Source organism: Nelumbo nucifera, chromosome 1, assembly GCF_055504915.1.
Source record: "Nelumbo nucifera cultivar China Antique chromosome 1, China Antique-T2T, whole genome shotgun sequence".
NCBI lineage: Eukaryota > Viridiplantae > Streptophyta > Magnoliopsida > Proteales > Nelumbonaceae > Nelumbo > Nelumbo nucifera.
In genome coordinates, this window is record NC_142649.1 from 112,265,762 (window position 1) to 112,280,344 (window position 14,583).

A 14,583-nucleotide genomic window follows, 5' to 3' on the forward strand; every position below is an offset into this window, starting at 1 on the left:
CTGGTTCTTTTCAGCAGAAAACCAGGATTCAAATCCCGTTATCATCAAAATTTGTGGAGGGGGTTATTTGTGGGAATGCGCTATTCAAACGGCCCTTATAGGGGTTTCAGATGTTTCACCAAACACCGAAAATAAAAGAAAAGAAAAGAAAACTGTGAGAAACAGGGGAGTTAGAATGAATGGCGGGTGTATTAAGATTGATTAATACCAGAATACTTCATCTAAGGACATATATAATGCTGACATTGGTGAACCTCAACCTCCAAGAGGCTGAGGTGTTAAGTAATAGCAAGTGGGGTATCGTGCGTTGTCATCCAATCATCCATGGAAGCAGTGGATGGAACAAGTGAAACGGAATTTTTGAAAAAGCACAATAAAGAATTGTCACTGACACTTAACACTTACGATCAAGGACATATTCGTATTCCATTTTCCACAAGTACAATTTGAAATAGACTATGCCACAGTACTGCTGGTGGGAAGATACTGAATGATTTTGGGTGAAAGATGGAGTACAATGAATGCATGCTTTGGTTCAAGTTCATTTTGATTGCTGATACCAACCGTTGGACACTTTGATGATAAACACCATTCTAATCCTAATCCTAATCCTATGTATATTGAGTTTTAAGTACTATTTCTATTTCTATGTTTTCCTTCTTTCTTTCTTATCAGCAAACTTTGAGGAGACATTTTTAGGACATTCACCGGACAAGTGGAACTGGGTGATGTGAAAATGAAATAGATGGATCAATAATCTCTTACCTTTTTTGATTTTCCTTCAACTGGGGTTTCATGTTCTTAGTCTCTTACAGTTACAGGGAATCGATGCGTAATCCTTTCAACCATCCATTATCCGATAAATGATCCAGCTCTAAAGCTCGAAAGCAATTTTTGTTCGAGATGGTACTGGATTCCGATTGGGAATTTCTAGTATACCATTATTTTTATTTGTTGTTGGGGATCAATCCTCTTCTATTGTAAAATAATCAGGCATTCTTCCATGCTTTTCAATCCATATCTCCAAACAGTGAGACATGTATATGCATGCAAACAGATAAGCTTTGTTAGTAAAGGGTAAGCAAAGCTTTCTTCCTTGAGAATAAATTTTGGGAGAATAACAAGAACATGAACAATACCATGTTTTTCATAATTCCCTTCCCTCGATGGATCGAATATTTCTATTTTCTAGATGGATTATATATAATAAACATGAGTAGATCGATGTATTACAGGTAAGGAATTTGTTCCTTGTTATGTCATTCCCCACTTTAGCATGCAACATAAATAGCTATATTTAGACGTGTGTGTGTGTAATTATTCTTCTCCTCCTCCTCTCTGTTGGGGAATATTGGTCGAATGGATTGCAAGTTGCAATGCCTCCCAAATCTCACTTTTCTAGTGTCTTTTAATAAAAGAGACAGGCCCTAAGGCATATACTGTCTATTCATCCTATCCAACGTTTGGAATGATAAAAGCCCCAAAACTGGTTTCTGGCATTGCACGGTAGGCTCGCCGTGAAGTTTTGTTGGTGAAAACCCCAAAATCCTTACATTTAACCTGAGAAATCAACTTTTCTGTGAAATTAGTTTTGATAGCTTCTTCAAAACATCTCAGTCAGTCATTGTAGCTCAATCAATATTGAAACTTGAAAGCCCTCCCACATGGGCCTGTTTGGAAAGGCTTTTACACAGCGGTTCCTGGCTTTGCGAGATGAGCCTACACAGAAAGCCTAGAAGTTATATTTGATGAAAAACCCAGCTTTCATTCAGTTAAAATTGACTTTCCACTGAAACCGGTTTTAATAGCTTCTTCAAAGTGATTCAATAAAAACAACTCAATCAATCAAAGCTAAAGCCCTTCCAAACGGCCCTAAATAAAGATTGAGGTGGTTTGTTCTCCAAAAACACTCACTCTATCTAACTGATGACTGATGAGATTTCCCAAACATGGATGGAACCACACATTTTGATCAGGTTCATTATTCCGTATTCGGTGTGCTATCAGAAGAAATATAGAGGCCAAATTGGTGTTTATCTGGGTCCCAACCTTTTGTCAGCATCACTAACTTGACATCTGGCGTAAAGCCAGAGTTGCATTGCATGGTTCTTTTGAAAAGCAGTTGAATTGAAAACTAACCCACCAATGAGATCTTCCGCACTCTACCAACTAAATATCATAACGTCTTATCTTAACCATCACTTTCCAGGTGGAAGTGGGTGCCCAAAATTCTGATTCTCTATACTGCAATGGCTAGCTTCAATGTTGGAGTTTGAGTAGGATTAATGTTCAGATGTGCTGATAAGTTCTTCTTAGTACTTGAAAATATCTGAAACAACTTTCATAGAAATTCCCTTTCTCTATCCAACCAACGTGCTTATATATATATATATTTTCCATGGATGCTCATGAACCACTGCACAGCTGGTTGACGATTCGGCATTTTGACATTGTATTGTTGTGTATTAAAAATTAAGGGTGTATTTGGTTTATAGTCAAAATCAGAATTGGAATTGAAATCCTTTAAAAAAATATATTCCTATAATCTGCTTGGTTCAGACAGCAATGGGGAGAATTAGAACCAAATAAGGCATTTTGATTCCGATTTCAAATCTCTACTCCTATGCACTAAACGGGCCCTTTTTTTAGGCTGACTAAAAAAAAAAAAAAGATTATTTTAAACAAATGAAATGGGTTTTGAATCCGTGGCGTGCACGGGTTCCCTTTACAGCCAGTATATGCTTAATTCCAATAATGTACATAAGCAGTCGTGCTGCTGAGTCAATTCAGAAGATAGCAAATCCAAGTTAAAGTGGAGATAAAAGAAGAAATTCGAAATTCTGATGATGTGGAAGATGAACCAATTCCATGATTCTTCATGTCTTCATATACCCCGCTTAAACCACTACCACACCATCACCAAGCATAAATCCCAACAATCTTCACTTACAAGCTACACACTATTCCATCTTGTCCTCCTTTCTTAGTCACATATTACCTCCATAAAATCCATGAGATTATCTCACCAACGTTTCAATCTCTCTCTCTCTCTCTACACATCTATATAAACCAATCCTGGCTCCTGTTAGAGTGTTACCAACACAATGAAATACGGAGAAATAACTCACTTCAGTCACCCTCAGCACAAGTTAAGGTTTGAGTACATAGAAGTACCATTTAAGTGTGATGGGTGCAAAGAAGTGGGAATAGGGTCACGTTACAAATGTAGCATTTGTGACTTTGATCTACACATACACTGTGCCCTCCCTTCTCCCTCCATCTACCACCCTTTCTACAAGAAGTGTTCCTTCCAGTTCTTTGCCCGACCCCCCGGCAACGTCCCACGATTCTGTAATGCCTGTGAGAAGGATGTAAATGGATTCGTCTATCATTGCAAGTCGTGCGGGTTCGACCTTCACCCAACTTGTGCGAACCTCCCTCGCGTGCTCGACGATGGAGAGGTGAAGCTCTACTTGTACCGGAAGGTGAGTTCGGCATGCCACAAGTGTGGGAGGAAGGGGCGGAGCTGGAGCTACCGGTCGAGTTGTAAGAAGTATAACTTGCATGTGGCCTGTGTCAGGGAAATACTAGTGGAGAGCTGGCACGAGCTCTATTTTGGGCGTGGAAACGGAAACGGTATCAAGAAGTTGGAGACTAGAATTCCAAGCCTCAAAGGAACATTCAATGTTCAGCATCGAAGCAAAGGCAAGGTCAAGAAGTGTTGTGAGATGGCTGGGATGGCCATTCAATTCATTATCTCGGCTGTTCTTGGAGACCCTACCACTCTCATTGCTGGAGTTGTTGGATCACTAATCTCAAAATCATGACAAGATTGTTGGTTGGGAGGACTTGGGAGTAAGCTGTTGCATATGGCTTTAGTGGATGGGTTTGTAATGGGCTAAAAAGGTTTTGGGCCATGGATGGGTTTGTAATGGGCCTTTTATCCAGAATTTTAGTCTTTTTTTTTAATATGGCTTTATTTTTAATAAGTTGCAAGGCCGCCCAATCAGGAATTCAGGATGCATAGACATAGAAAGAACGTTAAGAGCATGAAAGGATCCAAGTGGAATATGGGCCTCAAAGAACGAGATGACAAGGGTTTGTTGGTGAATAAACACTCCTAACTCCTAAGCCCATGTATTAATGAGAATATTCTGGATTAACTATGTTCTTTCTTGGGTGGTTTAAGGGCTTCCAGTGCAAGCGTTATTATTGGCTAACATTCCTCTTGGGTAGTACAGGTATTACGGCTACTATTCCTTATCTTTTATTCTATGTCCTAGAAAAAGAAAATACTAACTTTTCAATTTGTCATAAAGAATCAAAACTTCTACTTTGACAACATTTACTTCATACATAACCGATGTACTGGGCTTTTCCTTTTGGCCGGAAAACTGTATATTGTGATAATGGACTTAAGCAGTCAAACAATTACAAGTGCAGGTAATCATATAAGGCCATTAATTCACCTAGCCAGCCAATGCCTCCAGGAGCAAACCACACGCTTCTGAGATCAAGATGCAAATATCATTCAAAGGTTATGTTGAATGAGATTTAAACCCATTATAAACTGTTGGGGACTCACGGCACTTTACTTGTATTCCTCCTAACAACTTAAAACATAGATGTTTTGCTCATGATAATTCGTTTTTTGCTACTGCAGGAGGGTTTTCTTTTCTTTTCTTTTTTTTTTTCTGGAAAAGAGGATCGATGGAGGTAGAATTGAGGGCAATACTGAAGGCAGTTGGTTTTGGGAAAGAAATGAAATGGTATCGCGTTCAAGTGGAGGCAGATTCCCAGGTGGTAATTAAAGCAGTAGAGAAGGAAAATGATCTGGTGCTGTGGGAATGTACAAGTATTTTGGTGAAATCAAGAATCTCTGTGAATATGAATCGTGTTTGTTTTGTATATGTAAGTAGAAGGGAGAATAGGATGGCTCACAAGGTAGCCCAGTATAAGAAAACTTCTAGATCTAATGAAAGGTAAACTTAAAACATGGAATAGTTCATCCCTATCAAGCATGGATCAATCACTCAAACTGATGAATCCCATAAGCAACCATTGATGCACTCGATTCCTCATATTGCAAAGAGACGACCAAGATAGTTGTAACTCTTCAAAAAGGGATTGCAACTCATTCAATCATGTAGTAGAACACGTGAGGTTAAGATAAATCTTATAGGCAAAGCAAAATGCACATAAATAACAACTGAAAAGAAGAATACTCAATAAATTAAAAAAGATTTCAATGTGAATTTCCCTTGTAGGACATGTCAAAGCTTGTGTTTATTTGGGTATTCATGCACAAGGAAGAAGGCCAGTATCCAGACTAACCACTACTTGAGAGCATTAACTGTAGTCTGTAGACGAATATAGTTATTGCTCAACGAATCTAGGCCACAACAGTGATCCCTCAGAGAGAAATGTTAGTTGACGGCTAAGATGAATGATGATAACCAAACCTCGGAAGCCAAATGACCCAGTGATCCCTCAAATTCATTTTTTTTTAATTCTTATCTCATTTAAAAAATTAAAAAATAAAATAGTTACAATTCATTGGTTTTGTTTTTTATTTCGATGACGTCAAATAAGTCCATGGTTTTCGAACCGCCATTGACTCGGACAGTTGGACCGTTCGGCCCGGGACCGTCCAGGCAACCGGTTCCGTTTTACCCCAAAACCGGTCATTGGCCAAAAACCGGGTCGAACCATCGACCCGTTCAACGGTTTTGGCCGTTTTTTTTATTTTTATTTATTTTTTATTTTTTAATTTTTGTAGTCAGAATGGGCTATCTGTTCGAACCGGACGGTTAAACCATCAACCTGAAAACCAGTGGACAAAACGGTTTCGTTTCAGTCATTTTTTAAAACTATGAATAGGCCAAATTCATTGGTACCTTTTATATTCTTTTTCATCTAATTCTGTTTAGGCTTTGAGGCATTTTGACAAAAGGCCCTTTTTTTGGGATTTTTTTGGATTTGGGGGGCAGGCAGGCGGGAAGGGGCAAAAAATTGGTGATGGTCTTTCCATGGAGGCTCTGCGATTCAAATTCCTCCATCCACAGAGGCCGTCTCTAAATGGGTTTTGGAGTTTGGACCTATTTGATGTATGAAAGGACCTCAAGTTGTAGGCTCAGATTGTGATGGTTGATTTCTAGTTGATTTTTCTGTTTCTTACAAATAACAAACCGAAGAAAGACGGAACTGGAAACAGAAGGAAATGGAGTGCAACAAAGATGAAGACACCAGGGCAAAAGAAATTGCTGAGAAGAAGTTTTCTGTGAAGGACACTGCTAGTGCAAGGAAGTTTGCTTTGAAATCTCAAAATTTTTATCCAACACTTGATGGTCTTCCCAAATGCTGGCAACTCTTGATGTGTATGTCTCTGCAGAAAATAAAATAAATGGAGAAGCGGATTAGTATGGGATTCTTGGTGTGGATCCCTTGGATGATGACAGGACTGTAAAAAAAATAAACAGTATAGGAAGTTGGCTCTATAGGGGCTGATGGGGGTTTTAAGATCATTTCAGAGGCCTCGAGTTTGTTGTCTGACAAAACAAGAGCTGCATATGACCAAAGGAGGAATTCAAAGGGATTCCAACAAAAAATTCCACCGCCTAGTGGGGTTCCATCATCATAACCTGGTGGAAATGGTTTTTATAATTTTACTAGTAGCACGATCGTGAATGCAAAGCCTCCAAAGAGTACCAATCATCCAGGTCATACAACAGTTCCTGCTTCATTTATTTTCCTTCGGGCTCCAACCCCAAACATTGGGTCCAATGGCTTCACTGGTCTGAGTGGTGGTACAATACCACCTATCATGTCATGTGGCTGCTGGAATGACACCATTTTGTGCCTTATACGGTTGAGATCCTCCCACTGTATTACCCTACAAAAGGGGTGGATTCATCTCTAGTCGAATCCTTGGAAGATTTTCTGATACAGCGAGATGCTACTTTACAAGAGCTCAAACATAACCTGAACCAGGCACAACAGTGGATGAAGCACTCATATGATAAGCACCACCACAAAGTGGAATATCAAGTCGGTGAATTTGTGTACTTGAAACTACTTCCCTACCGCTCCCTTTCCATCGGGCAGCAACACTGGAACAAGTTAGCCCCATGCTACTTTGGACCTTTCATGATCACCGAGAGGATCAGCAAGCTCGCCTACCACTTGGAGCTACCTCAGCACTAGTCTTCCACATTTCAGTTCTGAAGAAATGCCTTAAGCCAGATGCTGTGAGCCAACACATTTTACCAAGATTCACCGATGACATGGCATTGGTCACAGAACCTCAGTCCATTATTAACTTTCGTTGGGTGAAAAAGGGAAATCATGTGGAACCAGAGGCTCTAGTAGTATGGTCTCACTTACCCAAAGAGGATGCCACTTGGGAACCTTACATCCAGCTCCACCACCAATTTCTCAATCTCGACCTTGAGGCCAAGGTCCAACTAAACAGGGGGGTAATGTTGGAGCTTGGAACAAGCAGTTATGCTGAACCCAAACCTGTATATAGGAGTAACCAGACCAAAGCTGAAGACATACAAAAGAAGAGGTCCACATCAGCTCAACTCTCTCTCTCTCTCTCTCATCAATTTAGGAGGTAATTCCTCTTAGAACCCTGAGTTAGACAGTTCCTAACAGAGTGGAGCTCAGCTGCTGCAGCCACAGTTTCAGACAAAGAGAGAGATAAGGAGAAAGAAAAAGAGGACAGTGAACATGCTGCATCAAATGGTGAGATGTGTGACAAGAATGTATCTGCTAAGTCTTCAGATATCAAGAAAAATATCCAAGCTAAGAAGGATTTTCCTGGCAGTGATGCTGATTCAAATACAGAAGCCCTTGAGCCCATGTCAATCTCTGTACCTGATCCTGATTTTCATGATTTTGACAAGGATAGGTCTGAAAGATCCTTTGGAGAAACCAGGTCTGGGATGCATACGATGATGATGATGGGATGCCTTGTTATTATGCCATGATTCATAATGTGTATCTTTGAATCCATTCAAGATGAGGATCAGTTGGCTGAACTCTAAAACCAATGCCCACTAAATTGGGTAGGTTGTGGTTTTTCCAAAACTTGTGGGGATTTTAGGGTAGGGAGGTATGAAGTCAATGATTCCTTTAATTCTATTTATCAACAAAAAAAATTGATTCCCTTAAATCTTTCTCACATAGGGTTAGGTGGGCCAAAGGATTGTGAGGTTCTATTTGAATCTTTCTGAAGAAAGGTGATGTTTGGGCTCTCTATAGAAATTGGTCCCCCGATCGGAATGCGCTTACCCCAGATGAAGTGATACACATGTATGACATGGTGGAAGTGCTTGATGATTATCAGAAGGAACAGGGCGTGACTGTTATTCCTCTAGTTAAGATTGCTGGTTTTAAGACAGTTTTCCACTGGCATCTGGATCCTGGACCAAGTCAAGACGATTCCAAGAGAAGAGATGTTCCGCTTCTCACATCAGGTTCCTTCTTACTTTCTTACAGGTCAAGAAGCTCCAAATGCCCCGAAGGGTTGCAAGGATCTGGATCCAGCTGCCACTCCTTTAGAACTGCTTCAGGTAATAATATATGTTAGGGAAGAAGAGAAGGTGGAGGGTGCTGGAAAACCTAAGAATGAAAAGATGGTGGAGGTTTCTGAAGAAAACAAGGGAAAAATGACAGTGGAGGGTAACAAAGATAAAGAAGAAGAGAGGATGAAGAATGCTAAAGAAATGGATGACAACAAGATGATGGGGAACAACAAAGAAGCCAAAGAAGAAAAAACGGTGAAGAATACTAGAGTACAAGCAGTTAGTTGACTTTTGGACTCTATGGTCCTGGTTCAAATAGGATCAATTGACTTATATGGCATACATTCGTGTCAGATTTACACAACATTTGTTGGGGTTTCTGTGGCTGTTTACTGTTGGTACAAATTCCATTTCCTTCAAAGTTGTGTGTATGCTGTAAAAGCCAATTCTAACCTTAACTTTTACTGCAACTTGAAGATAGTCAAGCTGGAGTTATTTGGTTGTTAAGAGTCCAGATAACATTTTCCAACTGGTATCCTCTTTAACAACTCGAGTGTTCAAGGATCTGTAAGTGAGATCTGCATTTGTTTTCTGCAAGAGCCAGTTTTTACCTGTAAGAACAAGTTATCTCAGTTGCAGCTGATCAAGCATCTCTATCTATGAGCTGCCTTCTTTCTAATGTACCTTACAGTGTTTAACTCTTTCTATTTTCTTTTTCTTATTTCGGGCATTAAGGAAATTGTAGCATCTGCTTTTCTATGTCTCATGACTTATATTTTTGTTGGTTCTGACTGAAAATCCAAAAGAATGGTGTAGAATATAATAAAAAATAAATAAAACAGTTACAATTTACAATCCTATTAAAATAGATGAAAATAAACTCAAACATATTCAACCCGATTTTTAAAAATATCAACATATACATATATACATAAAAGCAGGGGTCCCCATGGGGCAAGGAGTGCTTTCTCCATCCTTGTCCCATCCCCTCCAACAGGGCTGAAAAATTCTCCATCCCCATTCCCACGGGGGAATCATCCCCATCTCCACCCATTCTGGGCAGGTCCCCACTGGGATCTGGAAAATGGGGAAAATTTCCATTCCTAAACCCATCTGATCCAACCAACTTAAACAAGGGAAGCATAAACAGTTAAAAAGGACCATAACCCAATGTTGGTCTGAGCTATCCAAGGTCTTGGGAGGGGTGGACTGGATATGAGCCTAACATTTGGTATCTTGGTGAACACATACACTTTTTTTTTTCGGGAAAAAGGTAAGGTAGCTTTTTTTTTTTGTAAACACACACGTTCATATGAGGTAAGAATGCACACATTAAGATGCTCAAATATCATAAAAGATGTAATCATGCATGTGGGGATCTGAATCATCATCACCAAAACTTAATATAGAGATAAGAAAGAACACAAACACAATATGGTGAAACTACAATTTAATCTTTTTCTTTTCAAACCAGGTACCTTTATTTAACTTATGTCAGCAGTACAGATAGGACAAAGAACAAAAGATGATTTGTCTCAACAATCCAAAAAAGAAAAGAAAACAATAATTTCTCCATGTAAAGAAGGATATAATATAACGATAAGAAAAGAAGGATCACATAAACATACAATTATAAAGTTACATCTCCTTAAAATTTAAAAAAGAAAGAGAAAAAGATGTGGAAAAAATCAGATAATACAACACCCCCAAAAGGGGGAAATGCATCAGATGAAATTACAAAAGATGATACAGTCCTCTTTATATATAATTTTTTCTATTCTGAAAAGCCAAAGGAAGAATAAATCAAATACCATCTAGGGAAAGATCATATCAAGTATACCTTCTTGCATGTGATGGTTCAGACTGGGCTGTGCCAGGTGATATTGGTTTTTACACCTATTTATGGTTGTTGCTTCCTTTCTTCTTCAGAAGGCTCCCAAACTTCCGAAGCAATGGATTTTTCTTCTTTTCTGATTGCTGCTTTGATGGAGAGCTTCCACCACTGTCCATATTTTCTGATGAAGGTAACCCAATTACCTGATCAAATCCCTCACCACCAATTTTCAAATCATGTTCCTCTTCAAAGGATTCAGGTTCATGCTCTCCCTCAGGCAACAAGTCCTTCTCCCCTATCTTGCAAGTCTCCCACATCTTTGCTTCCACATTTACCGAATCATGTACTTCTTCTTTCTTTTCCTCTTCTTTAGAGTTCCCAATCCCATTCTCTACCTCATGTCCCATAGGAAGCTCCTTCTCCTTGGACTTACCTTCATTTCCCTGAGGTACCTCAAGCTGATTAGATGGAAGTTCAGGCTTGTGCTTCTCCTCTATAATTCCACCTCCATTCTCCTCTGTGAATTCTACCACCTTTGGGAGCAAATCATAATCCTTTTCACTACCTGAGAGCTCCACATTTTCTTCTTTCTTTGTCTTGGAAGAAGCTTCTTCAAGCAACTTGGTTAACTCTTCAACTTTTTGGAGTGCAGCCGCCTCTCTTAATCGAATCTCCTCATTCTCTTGAACAATATTCTGCAATTCATTTTCTCTGTCCAGAAGCCTCTCTTTCAGTTTCACATTCTCACCCTTAGCTTCTTCCAAAACTTCTTCCAAAGAACTCAACTTGGATTCAGCTTGCTTTAGGGTACTAAGAATCTGGGCACCTTCCTCCTTTGCAACTTGAGCTTCTTCTTCAGTTTCACCGAGTAAATTAACCAGTCTATCCATTTCTCTTTTGATTGAAGAGGTCTCTTCTTCTGACTGCTTTATACAGTTCACCAAATTAAGCTCTTTTTGTTCCCACTCAATCTTGGTGTTTTCAAATTCATGATTGGATTGCTCAATAGTGATTGCAAGAATACCAATCTCATGTTTTGACTCGTCAAGCATGGCCTCATACTTCTCATTTGTTTCTTTGAGAACCAACTTCAAATCTTCAATCTGAGACTCTAAATTTTCAATCTCAGCTTGACTCAGAAAGAGCTTCTCTTTGGCTTCCCTTGCTTCAGCAGAGACTTCTTGTACTGCCAATGCTAAACTTTCCATTGCCTTCTTGCTCTTATCTTCCTCCTCTCTAGAGGCTTCTAACTCACTAATGAGTTTGCTCTTTTCCTCTAGAAGACATTTTACACTTGAGGCTGCAAGATTCTCATTGTAAAGAGCCTGCAATTTCTCCCCCTTCACAGTTTCAATCTCAATTTTTAGAGATTCAACTCTGTTCGCTATTTCTAATGCTTCTTGCTTAGCCATGTCAAGCTGCTGTTCTGATTCTTCAAAATCCCTTTTCTGTCTTCCAATTGAGATTTCCAAAGAATCCACCTTTGCTCTAAGAAAAGCAACCTCAGATTCTGCATTTTGTAATAAATCATTGTTGTTCTCTAGTTGCTTCTCCATTGAAGCCAAAGATTCTGAAGTAGATCTCTCCAATTGATTTGCTTCCTCAACCTGTAGCTCCAATTCCTCAACCTTTTTCTGCCACTCCTGTACTAAGTTTCCAGCATCTGACTCAGCCTTTTTCACAATATCCACTTCAACCCTGAGTCTTTCAATCAGAACTTCTGTTTCAACTAACTTTTCCTCCACACTTTTTGCTTTCTCAAGTTCATGCTTCAGAGAATCCACATCACATTTCAGCTTCTCTACTAGCTCAGTGTTTTGATTAGCCTCTATCTCCAGATTTGAATCAAGCAGAACTTTCAACCGGTTTAACTCAACAGAGAGAAACCTTACTTTCTCAGCATGGATTTCAGCAATCTTGGTTGCATCATCAGCATGACTAAGAGCTTGGGTCTTGGCATCGTTGGTCATAGCAAGTTCCTGCTTCACCCGTTGGATCTCTTGGGCGGTAGAGAACAAAGCAGCCACATCCACTGCATGTTGATTTCTAGCAGCCTCAAGTTCCTTCTGCCATTCTTCTTCCCTCTTCTGAGAAGCCTCAATACCTGCCTGCTCCAACTCATCAGCCCTGAATTTTTCAAGTTCAGCGTTTTCCTCAGCTCGTTTTTGAGCAACCAAGGCGTCGCCAATCTTCTCATTTGCCTCAGAAGTCAACCTCTTGGCTTCGTTTAATTCCTCAAGTGCCCGGGCTTTCTCCTTCTCAACAGAGGCCAATCGTTCCTTCGCCTTCTTCAAATCTTCTTGAACCAGGCCCAGTTGATCCTGTAACTCTGATCCCTTCAGCACGCGGGGTTGTTTCTAAAAGCAAGAGCAAATAACAATGCTAATGAGAAGACAGGAAAACCACATAACAAAATGTAAATTTGGGAATATTTAGTTCTTAGATTCTTGAGTTTGTTTTGCTCCACTTACATCGGGGGTAGTAGTAATCTTTGGGGATCGACGATCTACAGCGGGCTTTGACTCGACTGATCTCGGTGACCAGTCGATTGAAAATCGTGGATTTTGCAGGGGAGAAGATGAATCAACATCTGATTTAGTTAGTCCCTTGCCTAATTTGCTGGCCCTTGGTGTTGCTGGTGAGGTCTTGTTATGTGAAGCTTCGAATAAACCAGATCTGTTTAAGAGCCAATACTCATATTACGTAACAAGATTAAAGCATAGCGTAAAGAAAAAATGTGAGAGACCCGAACAATCAATCATGGTAGAAAATAATCAAAACACAGAACGTGGGGAAACTCGGGACCGAAATAAAAGAAAACTGATTTTATGAGGCCTATAACCAGAACGGTGATCTCAGTAAGATCCAAGCTACAAAGCGAAGAACTGAATGAAAGTTCAAATGAAGAAAAACCCAGTATGGATCAAGTCCAAAATGAAAGAATAGCGGGAAAATATCGAACAGGCAAGTCCGGAAAGAAAAAAAGTACACAAAACTAGTATCAGAATTCTTCAACCAAGATTCGAAATTGCAAGCAGAAAAACATAGAACAGAATTTTAAGTGATTAAGAATGCACCGAAAAGGGGTGGAGAGAGAGAGAGAGAGAGAGGAGAAAAATGAAGCAGGTACTAAGAAAAGGTTCCAGAATGAACTCGTAAGAAGTACTGAAGCAATAAACTCTAATCAGATCTGGAAAATGCAAATATACTTACTTGGTTTTGGAAGAGAGCATGGCCGACTATGATAACTGCAACTGCAGAAAGGAGAAAAAATCAACAGATTGGGAAGTTAGAAATGGAGGTGGATAAGTTGCAGAGGAGCTTCTACGAAGCCGACATTGTAAGAGATTCAGACGATTCTTTTTTGGAGAGATGAAAGAGATTTATCAGACAACAGAAACGAAATTTTACAGGTAATTATTTCAGTTGGTCTCTGCTGCTGTGTAGTGTGGAATACTCAGAACTCCTCAGAAGTTGTACTTGTACCACCCACTCTCTCTCTCTCTGTATAACGTTTGTAGTGTGACTGTGTGACCCACCTACGCTAAATGACCAATCACAAACAATATTTTTCCCGCGAAACTACAAAACTACCCCTATTTGCTATGGGACATCATGAATAACCTTTCAAGTAAACGGAGAGAAGTAAATTCAAAAATGAAAAACCAACAAAGGTGCCGTTGGTTTTTATTTATCTGGGTAAGCCGGTTTATTCGGGTAAATTTTTGTCAAGTAAAGTTGCTGCAGAAAGTTTAGGCTGTATTTGACATTTTAACTGGGAAATAATTCCTCTAAGAGAATATTCTTTAAAAAAAAAATCACTTTATGTGAGATTAAATATAACGGTATAAGAATACAAGGACCGTGATCAATTACCTAATTTACCCCTAGCTACAAAAATGGGGCCTAAAACTGAAATAATTAAGATGTAAGATTTAAAGACATGCAGAATGAGTGTCGCGTATATGTTCGTTAGATGTAGATGTGGAGGTATGGTTGGTGGTCCATGTGCACTCATTTGTGAAATATATCTAAAAAAATGTAAGTAGATGAGTTAGTTACCAGTAGCCTTGGTAGTTGATCACCAACCAAATCCCTTATTGGCAACTCTATAATCTATTATTATTATTATTATTAAGAGTCTGTTAGAGAGTCAATTAATTTAATTAACATGTATTCACTCAATGCGATGGTCCCACCATCTCTATCTCTTATAATAAT

The 14,583-nt window shown here is 39.4% G+C and overlaps 2 protein-coding genes across 3 annotated transcripts; one reads left to right on the forward strand and one right to left on the reverse strand.

The window, feature by feature from the left end:
* Positions 1 to 2,940: 2,940 nt before the first annotated feature.
* LOC104587404 (uncharacterized) lies at positions 2,941 to 4,343 on the forward strand. Its single transcript, XM_010245008.3, has one exon. It carries the CDS (start codon positions 3,105 to 3,107, stop codon positions 3,825 to 3,827), a length of 723 nt encoding a protein of 240 aa, XP_010243310.1. The 5' UTR covers positions 2,941 to 3,104; the 3' UTR covers positions 3,828 to 4,343.
* Positions 4,344 to 10,117: 5,774 nt separating this feature from the next.
* LOC104587403 (WEB family protein At3g02930, chloroplastic-like) lies at positions 10,118 to 13,870 on the reverse strand. 2 transcript variants are annotated; one of them, XM_010245007.3, is made up of 4 exons: positions 13,774 to 13,870; positions 13,576 to 13,616; positions 12,834 to 13,038; positions 10,118 to 12,719 (listed from the first exon to the last, which is right to left on the reverse strand). In XM_010245007.3, exons 2-4 carry the CDS (start codon positions 13,593 to 13,595, stop codon positions 10,425 to 10,427), a joined length of 2,520 nt encoding a protein of 839 aa, XP_010243309.1. In that variant the 5' UTR covers positions 13,596 to 13,616; positions 13,774 to 13,870; the 3' UTR covers positions 10,118 to 10,424. The 2 variants fall into 2 exon arrangements, with proteins under 2 accessions (XP_010243309.1, XP_010243308.1); XM_010245006.3 differs by having other exon boundaries at positions 13,576 to 13,840.
* Between the last annotated feature and the right edge of the window lie 713 nt (positions 13,871 to 14,583).